This window comes from Callospermophilus lateralis, chromosome 2 (assembly GCF_048772815.1).
Source record: "Callospermophilus lateralis isolate mCalLat2 chromosome 2, mCalLat2.hap1, whole genome shotgun sequence".
Lineage (NCBI taxonomy): Eukaryota > Metazoa > Chordata > Mammalia > Rodentia > Sciuridae > Callospermophilus > Callospermophilus lateralis.
In genome coordinates, this window is record NC_135306.1 from 13109158 (window position 1) to 13123967 (window position 14810).

General features: G+C 34.6%; 1 protein-coding gene across 1 annotated transcript; it reads left to right on the top strand.

The window, feature by feature from the left end:
* Positions 1–2453: 2453 nt before the first annotated feature.
* LOC143385402 (N-acetyllactosaminide alpha-1,3-galactosyltransferase-like 1) lies at positions 2454–14017 on the top strand. Its single transcript, XM_076840883.2, has 4 exons — positions 2454–2458; positions 3859–3906; positions 12654–12791; positions 13351–14017. Exons 1-4 carry the CDS (start codon positions 2454–2456, stop codon positions 14015–14017), a joined length of 858 nt encoding a protein of 285 aa, XP_076696998.1.
* Positions 14018–14810: the final 793 nt, after the last annotated feature.

Here is a 14810-nt window from a genome sequence, read left to right on the forward strand (position 1 = left end):
CAGTGGCTGGAGCCAAAGATTCTACTTTAGAGCTTAATACCTTTAATTTAGACTTTTAATTACTGTTTACAAGGATATACTTGGGTGAGAGCTCAAATATTTTTAGGTTATTACTCTTATAGTCTTTGAATAAATTATTGGTCTTTTTATCTTTATTAAGAAAACATATAAAATCAACATCGGGACAGTATAGATCCCAGGGCATGTCTATCAGGTGACAATGGTCAGTGTCTCATTAAGGGGTTCTTCTTCCTGTCCAGGATAATCCAAGCTACCATAAAATTTACAATCTCAAATAATTTGTAAATAACAAAGCACAAATACTCAGAAATATATTTACAGAAAGCAAAGCCCCTGACAGATCTAGTTCATATGGATTCTGGAACTAGACAAAGGGAAAATGGCTATGGTGGTTTATTTAAGGGGTACATCAAAGGCAGGGATAAAGTTTCAAGGGAGGAATCTTGCTCCTGATGTCTTGCAGTCAGCAGGTTGATTGACATCTTGGAAGATCACACCCATCTCAGGTGCAGTATGGGCCACAGTAGAGTGGGATAGAGATTCTCATTGTCCCTGGGCAATTGGCCAGAGGAAATGTCCACTGGTCATTCCCAGACACCAGATGTGTCTATCCATGAGGCTTCCATGCACAGTGACCCACATGCAATCATGGATGGCTTCTGACACGTGTCTTCATAATTACCTTTTTATTCTCAAAAAGCACAAGTGAAATAGGAGGGTTTTATTGAAAGTCCTTTATGCAATCAGGGTGAACTTTGATAAAGGAATGTAAAGGAAGCTCCATAGACACTTCATCCCTAATCCAAAAATCATCAGTTGACATCCTAAAAAATTTTTCAGGCACTTCAAGGAGAAGAGATTTCCCTACTTAAATATGCTTTCTTCCTGAGGCTGAGTTATCTAGAATCAGACACTGAGATTGGTGACCAAATTTCCATACATTAATATGTTAGAAGAGGGTGAAGAAGCAGTTTTACTTTCCAAAAAAAAATTTTCTCTTCCTTTTTTAGAAAAGAATTAATTCTAAAAAAAAAATACTGCTATTGATTTTATTTGCTTTATTGTTGACATGGATTGAGCATCATTTCAGGTAAATATAAAATATTTATGAATCTTTATCTTTAATGATTGATAGAACTGATCTAAAACAATGAGCTTTAGTCAAAAAATAAATTAATCAGAATTATCTCTTATTTGAGGAAACAATGCATTAATTATTTTCATATTTTTAACACTGAATACATATTTATTGACCCCCTTCTTGGTGCTAGAACCTGTTCTAGGTGGTGGAAAACAGCAATGACCCAAAGTAACTTCTCTTACGGAATTTTATACTCTATGTGGAGAAGGAAAATAAGCAAAGAAGTATATAATATAATGTCATGGATGTTATGTAATAATTCTAGGCAGAAAGAAATAAGGCAAGGAAAGAGGATAGTTTCAGACTGCTGTTTGGGGAAATTTTAAACTTAAAAGTTCCTTCCAATGTGAACAGAACTAAAAGCAACTTGCTATAGAAACCTGGCTATACCAGAGAAAAAATGTGTTAACCTACTAAAATTTTCTCATAGAAAAGTTAAAATTCAAATTTTGACCTCCTCCATGTTGTCCTTTTATGATCTTTTTCATAAGTAATGCAGTATTACTGAATGCTGTTTTGAATCAGCTATATTGTAAGAGCTATGTAAGAGCTAATGACTTTTATATTCTACACATTATTTACCCTCCAAGGGTATTGTACCTTAATGAAAACAGGCTGCTGGCCAATTATATAATATTAATGTTGCCTTTTTGAAGATAATAAAGGGCTTAGTAAAATAGAAATAACAGATCATCAGCTTATTGCAGGCCTGGATTTGTCACGTACTCCATAACTGTAGCATTATGCTTAACATATAAAAAGTGTTTAGCTTGTTATGGCTAACAAAAGAGTGGGTGGATGAAATTGAAATCTAGATATTGTAATGTTATTCCAATAATAATAGGCATTTGTTTAAATTTAAAACTATTTTTTTTTCGTTTATCTAAAGAATAAAGAATCACTTTCAGAAGATGTATATCTGCTGGTAAGAATCTGTCCTATAAATACTCTACCAACTATTGAGGGCAAATTGGTTGCAATTAGATGGGTTCTAATAGTGATGGTGGAGAAAACAGTAAACTAGATTGAATTCCATAGAAGCAAACACTGATAAATTTCTTGGATAGCAGTTCAGAAATAGTCTATGTTCATGAGCATACTTGTATCTACGAGTTTATATAAACTTGTGTATGTAAACACCTCCAAATTTTGCTCACTTAACACACTCCACTTACACTAGACAAGTTTTTGACATTTGCTGTAGTTCAGATGTCTCTATCCAGTAAGTATAACATTTTTCTTTAGATTCTGATAGTCTCCCTTTAATCAACTGTGTTTTCTACCATTGATCATGGTGTAAGAACCCAAAAATAGTGAAACCGACCTTCATAAGAATAAACTTTTAAAAAGTCCTCTATTTGCCCCTGTATATTTTTAATGTTTACAATTTGAAAGATCAGCTTCCTGAGGAATCCCATAACAAAATATTTTTAGCTGAAGACACCTATGAAAACATAAAGAAAAGCATTCTTTAAGGTTTTTTTCCTAAATTTATTTCAAAATAATGACAGATTCATTAGTAGTTTCAGAGATCATGTATACCTTTCACCCTGTTTCCCCCAATGTTACATCTCAAATCATCAAAATCAGGAAATTAACATTGAAGCAGTGCATATATAGCTATATAATCTTATCATATGTGTAGATTCATGTAACTACCATGGCGATCAAGATACAAAAGCATCCCATTACCACAAAATGTCCCATTTGAACTCATGTGTAACTCTCTCCTCCAGACCCTCCTTACCCTCTGGTATTACAACTAATTTATTTTCAAATGCTGAAATTTGGCACTTGGAGAGCATTTTATAAATGAAGTCATATAGTGTATGACTTATTGAGATGAGCTTTTTTCACTTAACATAAGGCTGAAATGTGAAGCAGGTTGTTGTTTTTAACAATGCTTCCCTTCTTTTCATTGCTGGATGGGATTCTACGAATAAATGCATCAAAGTTTGTTAAACCAGGGACATTTTGGTTGACAGTTACTTTCTTGGAGCGCTATGCCACTTCCTTTTGGCCTCCATGGTTTCTGGTGAAACATCCACCCACAAGGGCATTGTAGAGATGGAGGCCACAGTATCTGGCTGGAGCAGAATAATCAGTCTCTAAAAGTTTTCTGTCCTGCTAGTTGCCCTTTTCCTGGTTTTTTATTCCAACCCAATTATTTCAACACATAACAGAGTACCTACCACATAGTAAGCTACTAAAGATTAAAATGAATTAATTAAATCTATATTTATATCTTTCTATCTATTATATCTTTCTATCTACTCTGTTCATTTTAAAAATATGTCTCCGCCCACCCACCCCCACCCCCAAGAACCATGCTCCTCCTCACCTTTCTAAGTTTGGTCATGACTTCTAACACATTCCTCTTTCTTGGACTAGCCCTTATCCTTCCAGGCCCACTTTACCTACACCTTCTCTAAAGGGTTTTCCTTAACCTCAAATTCATGTTGGATGCCCCACTCATCCACCAGACTCTGATGCATCCACCAAACTCTGCTTTTCTCTATTAGCACTTTCTCCTCTGGCCCATTAAGTATCTATCAATACTCTTTCCTGCTCTTCTGTATGCTTCCTGTGCATAGTTGTGGGACCAGCACCAGAGTGTGCCTGTCATATTATAGAAACTCAACAAATATTTATTGAGAGAAAGAATTACTCAATTTGACTTTTCTCTTTGCACCTAGGAATGATCAAATAGAAGAACCTCAGCTCTCAAAATGGTTTAATTCTAAGTAAGAACAAAAAATTCTGCTCACAAAATTGTAACTCAATTTGAAGAAGGGGATTTTTTTCTATCAATAAATTGAACATAATGGAGGTACCATTAGGATTTTCTGCTTTAAAATCTTTTTACATATAAATATAGGATCCATTTACCAAGAATCAAGCAGTTGAGGGTAGTAATGAGAAAGTTGTCAAACTCTACCTTGTTTAACATTCCTGCTATTATTAGTGGAAAGAAGTGTCTTTTAAAATAGCATGAAAATGCCATTAGTGGCTACTCTTGATTTTGGTATTAACACTCAAGGAAGAACCTTATTCTTTTTAATGGTTATTTAATGGTCATGTATCAATTTATTTCCCCAATTCCCTGTTAACTTTGTACTGTTTGCAATTTGGGGGCTATTGTAAGTAATATTCCAATAAATATCCTTGTATATTTATTATATCATTGTGTAAATTTATCTGTAGGATAAATTCCTAGGGTGAGTCATCAGTCAAAAGGATTGTAAAGTTGATTCAGGTTGCTCCACTACTCTTTAATAATTGTACCATTCATTTTCTAATCAGCAGTGGATAAATTTTATTAATATTTTATTTATTTTGTTATTATATTTATTTACTTGGTACTAGTCTAGTAATATCAAATATTTTATTATTAGCAAAACAGTTAAGATATTTCAATTTTATTCTCATTTCTCAAACTGAGTTTGAGCATCTTTGATAATTTATTCATATTGCCTCTTCTGTGAATTTTTTTCACACTTATGTTTTTAACAGACTGCAGGTACACAAAATTAGATAAACAACAATCCTTGGTTCATGACATTTATTGTCATTAGTTCAAAAGAAGCCCATATACCATTTATTTGTTTGCTGTCATGCTTATTTATTTATTTATTATTTAGGCAGTGCTGGGGATTGAACTCAGAACCTCCTGCATGCTAGGCAAGTGCTCTACCACTGACCCACATCCCTAGTCCCATCTTGCTTATTTACTTATTTAATTTTTTGGCAGGGGGATACCAGGGATTGAACTCAGGGGCACTCAAACACTGAGCCATGCGTCCAGCCCTATTTTGTGTTTTATTTAGAGACAGGGTCTCACTGAGTTGCTTAGTGCCTCGCTTTTGCTGGGGCAGGCTTTGAACTCGTGATCCTCCTGCCTTAGCCTTCCAAGCTGCTGGGATTATAGGTGTGTGCTACCATGCCCGTCTTGCTTATTTATTTTTAATGAAAAAAAATTAAAACCCTTAGTAACTTCCTCATCTGCCTTTGTGTCTTTTCCTATCTTCCTCACTTGACCCTCTAAAATAGCTACTTTCCTGAACTTGGTTCATCATTCATGTGTATCTGTTTGTATGGAACCCAGAGTTCTCACATGCTAGGCAAGCACTCTACCACTGAGCTACATCCCAGCCCTTTATTTTTTAATTTTATTTTAAGAGAGGGTCTCATTAAGTTGCCCAGGCTGGCCTAGAACTTCTGATCCTCCTGTCTCAGCCTCCAGAGTTGTTAGAGTTAGAGGCAGTATCACCATGCCCAGCTTCTTTTTTAAAAATATATATTTATATCCTTTATATGTGTTCTGGGAGAAAAGTCCATTTTAAAATTTTGGTTGTTTATAACTATTAAGAGGTTATCATGCTTCGTGTAGTTTCCAGGGACTTATTTTTTCCCCTTAATATTAGATTGCCAAGATTCATCTGGAAATTGTCACTAACACTCATGTTGATGACTGTATAATAATTTACTGTGCAACTATCAATTTATCAATTTATTTATTTGCTGTCCTATTAATGGGCACTTGAATAATTTCTAGGTTTTTAATATTAAGATCAGTGTTTCTATAAATGTTTATATACATGTCTTCTTGAGTTGAAGTGTAATCTCTGAATGTGAATGTTGAACCTACGAGTGAGTGCCAATATTATTTTCCAAAGTGGGTGTACCAACTTAAATTCCCCCACCAGCAATGAACAAGAGAGCCTGTGGGTGTGCATGCTCTCAGATACCCAGTATTGCCAATAGAATGGACATAAACTTTTTCTTTGTGGCCTTCTGCATTTCTCTGATCACCTGTTTCTGTCAAATTATTTGTATTCCATTTGTTTATTTATAAAATATATTTTTGATGCTAATTCTCTGTCAGTGACGTGCATCACAAGTGCTTTCCCTCAATTACATATAGATAAAACTGCTGCCGGACATCTATCTCTGGCCTTATCTTAACTACTGTCTCTCTCACTCGCTCCACTGCAGCACTCTGTCCTCTCTGCTATCCCTCACATAAGTGAAGCCTGCTCTCTTCCCAGGACTTTGCCTCTTTTGTTCTTTCTACATGAACCATTCATCCTTTAAATGGCCAAATGGCTCATTCTTGCACTTCTTTCAAGACTCCTCCCAAATTTTACTTCATCAGTGAAGGCTTCTCAACCACCCTGTATAAAATGACACATCCTCCGAGCTTTCTTCTTTCCATTGTATTTATGGACATGTATTTGCCTGTTCATTTGTTATCTGTCTCTCTTCACTAGAATGTACCTAGACATAGTAGAGGCTCAATATTTGTAGAATAAAGAAATGTATGAAACCTTCTGTCTAGTTGCAATGACTAACTTCCTGAAACTATAATAATGGTGAAGTCAGCGTTCTTCAATTGGAAGGCTTGGATTTTTTAAAATTAAGCATCACATTGGCTGTTATTTGAAGATACGTACTCAGAAAAGAAATGACTTCTTTAATGTGTGAGGTATCAGGGAAGACACACATTGTCAGATCTTTTAAAAAGAAAAAAAAACTATAAGCTTTAACTAAAATGAAAGACAGATGTCTCAGAATAGCCAAGGAAAGTGTGAAAAACAAGAAAGTTAATAGAATTTTATGTTAACAAATATCAGAACATATTTTAACACCAATTTAAGTAAATCAACAAGAAATAGGTCAGAGGAATAGTGAACCTGGGATTAGATCACAGTGTACGTGAAAGTATAACAAAGATAGTGTTTTAAAAATCAGTGAGAAAAGGACGAATCATTAATGCAGGCACTATTGGCAATCCAAATGGAGAAAAAGTGGACCCCATCAAACACCATCTTATTCCTGGTGAATTTATTTAAAGTTAATCAATTTTATTTCTTAATTAACAAAATCAATTTGCTTATTTTAAGATGAATGAAAAAATAAAAGAATAAAAATATTGTTAGAAAATCTATAACACACTGGGTACAGAGGCACATACCAGTAATCCCAGCAATTTGGGAGGCTAAGGCAGAAGGATCTCTAGTTCAAGGCCAGCCTTAACATCTTACTAAGACTCTGTCTCAAAGTAAAAAATAAAGGGTTGGGAATGTGCCCCTGGGTTCAATCTCTGAAACCAGAAAGAAAAAACAAAAGTCTACAAGACAACACACGAATCTAGTCAAGAAAGAGATCTTAACTAATGCTGGAAGACTAGTAGTTCTTTAAAAAGAAATATTTGACCATACAAAAGTTTTTAAATTGTATTTGGGTTAAAAAAAAAACCAAAAACACAGTGGCTCAGGAGGCTGAAGCAGGAGGATTCCAAGTTCAAAGCCAGCCTCAGCAAAAGCGAGGTGCAAAGTAACTCAGTGAGACCCTGTCTCTAAATAAAATACAAAATAGGGCTGGGGATGTAGCTCAGTGGTCGAGTGCCCCTGAGTTCAATCCCCAGTACAAAAAAAAAAAAAAAAAAAACTCACAAAATTAAGTAAATAAGAAAACCACTGGGGGAAAATTAATTGTAATACAAATGTCAGTGTAATTATCTAAATATAAGAAACTCTTTTAATAAATCAGTGAGAAAAAAGAGAGAAACATGAAACTCAGTACAGCAAATTGAGATGGCCAATAAGCTTATGAAAAAAATGCTCAAATTCACTAGAAATCAGAAAAATGTAAAATAATGCAAGAATGAGCTATTATTTATACTCATCAAAGCAAAAATTTTAAAACCTAGAACCTAAACATGTAGGAAAAATACTGTTGGAAATGTGAAAAATTACAGTCTTTAAGAAGGAATTAGAATGGTTGGGGATGTAGCTCCGTAGTAAAATGTTTGCCTAGAATGTGAGGGGCCCTGGGTTTAATCCATAGTACCACAAAAATAAAACAAAATAAAGAGTAACTGGTGAGAACTATTTCAGAATACTTGGAGGGATTTCCACAAGGTGGTACTGAGTAAAGAAAGCAAGATGCAGAAAAGTATGCATTATCTCTACCGTAAAATAAACAAAATTTAAAAGCCTGGATGGATATATGTATCTCTGTATATGTATATATTATATACATGTTATTTGTAAAATTACATAAGTATGAAGAAAGAAATTGAAAGGCACAAACTAGGCTACTAATATGACAATCCAGCCAGAAAGGCAGGAAATGGAGAAACTATACTAATGGAACAAGAGTAAATGTGGGTAACATATACCCTGAAAATGTTCTAGCACTATTCTATCAGTTTATAGTATATTTCTACTGTATCACTTCTGTTTCTCTCTCCTTTTAGATTTCAGTTTCCAGTTTCTAAATATAAGTCAATATAATGTTGACTTACAAGAGGAATTGCTACTATTTCTGTTCAAATATACTTTTTGAAAAAATTATACTCTCCCATACTATTATCATGTATCATATATTTTTTTAAATTATTATTTATATAATAAATTAAAATATATTTAATTTATTGCTTTCAATGTGTTGCTGAATCCACCTCAGGGGCAGATTTTTTTTTAAATTTGGTGCTAGGAATTAGAACTCAGGGTTTTATGCATGAGAGGTAAAAACTCTACCAAAAGAACTATATTCCCAGCCCATGTATCTATCACATCTTATCAAATTTTACTGATACCGTCTAGCATTGAAATTTCAAATTCACTTAAATACTTATTCTCTACTAGTAATGTGTCTGCTATCTTAGGCTATATATATATCGTCCCTCCTTACTGCTATGCCTTTTCTTTATCACAGCTATGATACTCCATAATACTAGAAACTTTTAACATTTTATTTGTATACCTTCTTTCTGGAAATTTTCATTGCAAATATTATACTTTGTGGTTAGGTCACCTTTTGCCCTGCTGAACATCATCTGCTTAGGCCTTATTCAGCGCATTAAAACTGCCTCAGATACTAAATCTGTCAGGGTATAAGAGAAACTGAGATACAGTAACTTTAATGATGGGATTATAGAGATTTTTAGAGACCCCAAAGGGACATAAGAAGCATCCAAAGGCTTGCAACAGCAGGAAGCTGTGACCACTCCCAGCTCTAAAGGGGCAAGAGCAGAAATGATGTTGACAGAGACTGGAGTTTGCTAGAACCATGAAAGAAGAACATCCAAGTAGAAGCTGAAGGCAGAAGGACACAGCCACTTTCTAAGTCTCAACAAACCTGGAGGGAGAGAAAGAAATCAGATAGCCCAGCTTCTCTTCTTGCCCTCTAACCTTATACTTATCAGAACCCACTGGAAACCCTATTTAAAGAGACTGTGACAAATCTGCACCCAGAGCATACAGCCAGGCAGAGAAGGAGTAACAATGGATAAGAAGAAGGTAAATGGAGAATAACTAGCATAATCCAGGCCTTCTGCCACTCAGCAGAATTTCTCCACTTTCATTTGGATGAAGAAGTTTATGTCTCCCAAATAAGAGAAACACAAAGTCCTATCAGGTACTCTATCATCAGGAGGTGATGACAATTCAGTCACATTCCCATCTGAATTTAAATTGTAACATTAGCCACCTCTAGTACTCTTCATACATGGTAACAGGGAAAAGGGAGAAAATAATGAACAAAATAAATCACTGCTTCTGTAGCTATTCAGGAGATTGACAATAAAAGGAGGTAGATGATAATCAGTTTCATGGTTTCCTTAACCATGCTAATATCTTTGATGGCCACAGTTCTGATAGGGTGACCCAAACCTCCATTCCTGAAAATTAGGATCCCCTAGTGATCACACCTTATCAAGATGCCACAACTTCCCTTTATTAATACTCCTTTATTACTGGAAATGGGAGTACTAAGGAGCACCCCAGATAATTCTTTGGGTTCTATATGCAGCCCTCCTTGCCATCACTGTGTAAAAAGCAATTCAGTATCTCCTTGGTGATGAGAATTGGTTGCCACAGCCAGCACAGTAATGCTATGGCTGCCTATTGGCTCAATATCATGAGAAACCTCAAATGACTGTTATTAGCTTTATGGAACCATGACTTTATTCCCTAAAGGAGCTCTTCCTCCCCTGAGAACTAAGAACTCTGAACCTACAGAACACAAGGTCATAACAATGGTAATCAAACATTCCATAAGTAAGTTATTAGGTGTAACCATGAGCAAGAGCATTCCCAAATCCACCTTTCTTTATAGACTACATATTTTAGCTTTGGAAGAAAAGGTATTTCATATCAGTTGTTGATTCAAAGTGTGGATGGCATCTTACAGACATTAAGTACTTCGACCTTTCAGAGAATTATCTCTCAACTAATACTGAAATGGAAATTTCTACTGATCATTCCACTTTTTACCAGGCCAGCTGCTTCTAAAAAGGAATGCATGTAGAAGACCAGAGAACATTTTGGAAGTGAGCCAACTGCCACACTTTTCTTACCATAAAATATGTGGGTGAGGCAACTGTGTAATACCATGAAAATGAATAAGATATTCTGCAAGTCAATGAAGCGGGCAGATTTGTAGACAAAGCAAATCCATACCAGAATATAAAAGTATTTTCCCAGAGAAAAAGGTGATATCCCCTTTGTGATGCCATCTAACGTAGTCAAACAGCTATCAGATGGCTGGGTGGTTCCCCTGGGAAACAGAATCATTCTATGGGCTCTGAGTCAGCCCTTGCTGTGGCAGATTGGGTGCTCAGCACTGGTTATAGCACAACCTTAGTAAGATGTCCATGTTATTGAGCCCATGTGTAATCTCTATTCCTGTAGCTGAGGCCAGTTTGTATAGAGGCTCATTGAACCAGCAATGAGGACATCTAGGGAAGATGCTGACAGGTCCAAAGAATAGTCATCTTGTCACCAGACTACTGAGAGTCCTTTTTGTACAGGATGCCCTCTGGCCAGCATTTACCTCCCAGGTGAAGAGCTTCATATCTAAATTACAAATATAATGACTCATGTTTCTTCTCCTACTTCCTCTTCTGTTTTGTCTTTAATTAAACAATTTATTAGCCCAGATTTTTAATTGCCTCCTAATTTCAGAGATATTTTTTTTTTCAATCTGGCAGCAAACCTTAAATCTGATTCATTTAGAAAAGAGGAATAATCTTTAAAGTGTTTAATCCTTTCAAATAGATTTATTTTTATTTTTTTCAAATTTATATTTTTATAAATTAGCATACTAATTCATAATTGCCATCATTTTGACAAGGATACATCTGGATGGTTTTAGATAAAATTTTATATTGTAGTTTAAGGAGAAATGTGTGCCTATAAGCTCTAAGTATAGAGGATTTTTTAAATTAAACTGGGCATGGTGTTGCAGGAGGCAGCTGAGGCAGGAGGATCACAGATTCAAGCCCAACCTGGAAAACTGAGTAAGACCCTGTCTCAAATTAAAAAATGAAAAAGACTGGAGGGGTGGGGTTGTAGCTCAGTGGCACAATGCTCACCTCACACATAAAAATAAAGGTATTTTGTACATTTACAACTAAAATATTTTTTTAAAAAAAGACTGGAAATATAGCTCAGAATTATAGCACCCCTGGGCCCAATCCTAGCATTGCTAAATATATAAATATATAAATTAAAGAACTTCTAAAATAGTAAGAGAGGAAACTTTGAAGGATTTGTTATTACATATTATAATAACCATTATTAATAACTAGTAAGGGTTGCCAAACCTACCCTGTCTACATTTATATTAGTAATTAAAGCTTGCAGTCCCCAATATCAAAATGACTCTGTATTCAATTCCTTCCAAAATATATGTCTTAATTTGCTTTAATAGTTCAATACCCTCCTCCATTCAAATTATTTATTAGTACTGCTGTTTCTTCCATCATTTTGTTATCATTAGAAGTAAACCTTGGGGTTGGGGATATAGCTCAGTTGGTAGAGTGCTTGCCTAGCATGCACAAGGCCCTGGGTTCAATCCCCAGCACCATTAAAAAAAAAAAAAAAAAGTAAACCTCATGTTTTTCTCCCTTTCTGGACTAACCTCATTTTCTCCCAGGTTGCATATATGGGTCTAAAACATTAGAGAAAAGTTGAAAAGGGAGTATTCTAGATCTTCCAAGAAAAGAAGAGAGAAAAAAAGAAAAAAACAAGAATACATAAGGAGACATTGGTACTATTTGCTTGAGGAAATAATCACAGAAATGTTCAGACACTGGACTTCCTAAAATTAAGATGTAGTTAGAGCTTGAGGAAAATAACCCTTGAGCTCAAAAGGCAGTATGGGAGAACAATCAAAGCACAGACTCTGAAGCTAGACTGGCTGGATCTCAAATACTGACCTTGACATTTATTAGCTGTTTGGTACTAAGCAAATTATTCAATTAATATGTACCCATGTTTCCTCATATGAAAAATAATGATAATAAAGGCATTTAATAATAATAATTGAAAGGATTCACTGTTATATAAGCACTTAAACATGGTGCGTGGCATTCAGTAAGTGCTCCATAACCTCTAGCTATTATCACTTGGACAACTTCTACTCTCATTAAAAAAAAAAAAAAAAGTAACGTTGCTTGATTTGTTTCTTCTCTGTTTCACAGAAAACGTTCTGATGTTATAACAATAACTGACTGGCATGCTCCAATCATATGGCAAGAAACTTACAATAGACAGGTCCTGGAAAAATATTACAAAAGGCTGAACATTACCATAGGCTTGGCTACACTTGCTACTAGAAAGTAGGTGATACTAATATTTGTCCTTTTTATTTTGGAAAAATATGGATGAAAATGCATGGTCTTTCTATATGCAAAGAACTACTCATGATTAACCCTGATCATTGTTTCTGGCTGTCTGTCTAACTGTATAGTGGTTATTTTCTCAAGCCTAATTGAGTCCTTAATGCTACTTCTAAATCTTTTCATTAATATCCATTTAACTGTCTTTCTTCACAATAAACTTTATGGCTCTTCTCATGTTCCCATTCTTTTTTTAAAAAATTAATTAATTTATTTCTTCTAATTTGTTATATATGACAGAGAATGCATTTCAATTCATAGTACACATATAGAACATAATTTTTCATGTCTCTTATTGTACACAAAGTAGAGCCACACCATTCATGTCTTCATACATGTACTTGAGGTCTTTTTCACTAACAAATATAGTTGAAGTTGTGGACGCAGCCTCTTTACCCTTACCTTTGTTACCATACTTGATGCAAACGTTAGCATGCTAAGTGACATATATTCTCCTAATGAATTGTAGCAAAACAATCCCTTTTTTCATGTTTCATAGATTTACAAATCTTTACCTGGAACAGTTCCTAGAATCTGCTAATAAGTACTTTATGGTTGGCTACAATGTTATCTTCTACATCTTCACTGATAACACCAAAAGAATACCTCTAGTGGAGTTAGGTACTTTCAGAACGTATAAAATATTGCCTCTAATTGAAGAAGGATCATTGGCAGACAATGACTTCATATACATGAAGACTTTGAGTGTGAATCTCATAGACAGCATCCAGCATGAAGTCAACTTTTTCTTCGTTATGACTATAAACCAGATCTTTAAGAGTGACTTTGGAGTAGAATCTCTGGGCAAATCAGTAGCTCAACTCCATGCATGGTGGTATTTTAAAAATACTAGGGAGTATCCTTATGAGAGAAGAACTAAATCAACAGCTTTCATTCCCTTCGGACAAGGAGATTTCTATTACCATCATGCTATTTTTGGTGGAACACCACGTATGATTTTAAACTTCATTAGACAATATCTAAAAGGATTTGTGCAAGACACCACAAAAGAACTTAACTGCATGTATGAAAGCTACCTAAACAAATATTTTTTTGTCAATAAACCCACTAAACTGTTATCACCAGAATACAATTGGGATCCAAAATTTAAAACTCCTCCACAAATAAAACATGTTAAAATAGTATGGCAGTCAGAAATGACTTGATAGTTACATTAGACTTCTGGATTAATAAAGGAATCACAACAATTCCTCAACTATATAACTTGTGAAATTTTTGAGTTTTTCAGAAACTCAGAAAAATATACAACCTTCCAAAATAAATTACTTTTCTCCTTCCAATTTTGCATTGTTTAATTCTACCTAGGCTGGATAAAGAATAAATAGAAGATATTTTCATGTGAAATTATTACTTATATAATGTTATTATATGTGTACTACAAATAATGTGGAAATACCTTTGGAGGTATACAGTGATTTTTATGAAGAAACATAGGAGCTTATACATATTTATACATATATAACATCAAAATAAATGTGTAAGGAAAAAATTAATATTCAAACATTTGTACATCAGATATTTATGATATTTTTCAGCATTGTGATATACATTGCTTGTGATTAATAACCTCAATCAGTATTCAATCAGTCTAACATCTGACTGAATTTAGGCAAATTAAAGATATTTTTCTAGGATGGACTTGGTGGCAGACACTGTAATCCTAGCTACTCAGAGGCTAGGGTAGGAAGATTGCAAGTTTAAGGCCAGCCTGGACAACTTAGCAAGATTCTGTCTCATAATAAAAAAAATAAAATAAAAAGAATGGGGGCTGTAGCCCAGTGTTAGAGCACCCCTGGATCCAATCCCCTGTACCAGAAAAAGGAAAGAGCAAACAAAAACCGATATCCTTCCAAATAAATATCTTACTTTTATTGTTATAAAGAGAGATCTTGAGTTCATATTTCATATTTAAACATATATTCATATTGTTTAAGTAGA

Bases quoted from the DNA above. Each gene is read 5' to 3' on its own strand.
- LOC143385402 (XM_076840883.2), top strand. The intron at 3,907-12,653 runs GTAAGAACAAAA...TCTGTTTCACAG, and splicing joins TCAAAATGGTTTAATTCTAA to AAAACGTTCTGATGTTATAA. The intron at 12,792-13,350 runs GTAGGTGATACT...CATGTTTCATAG, and splicing joins GCTACACTTGCTACTAGAAA to ATTTACAAATCTTTACCTGG.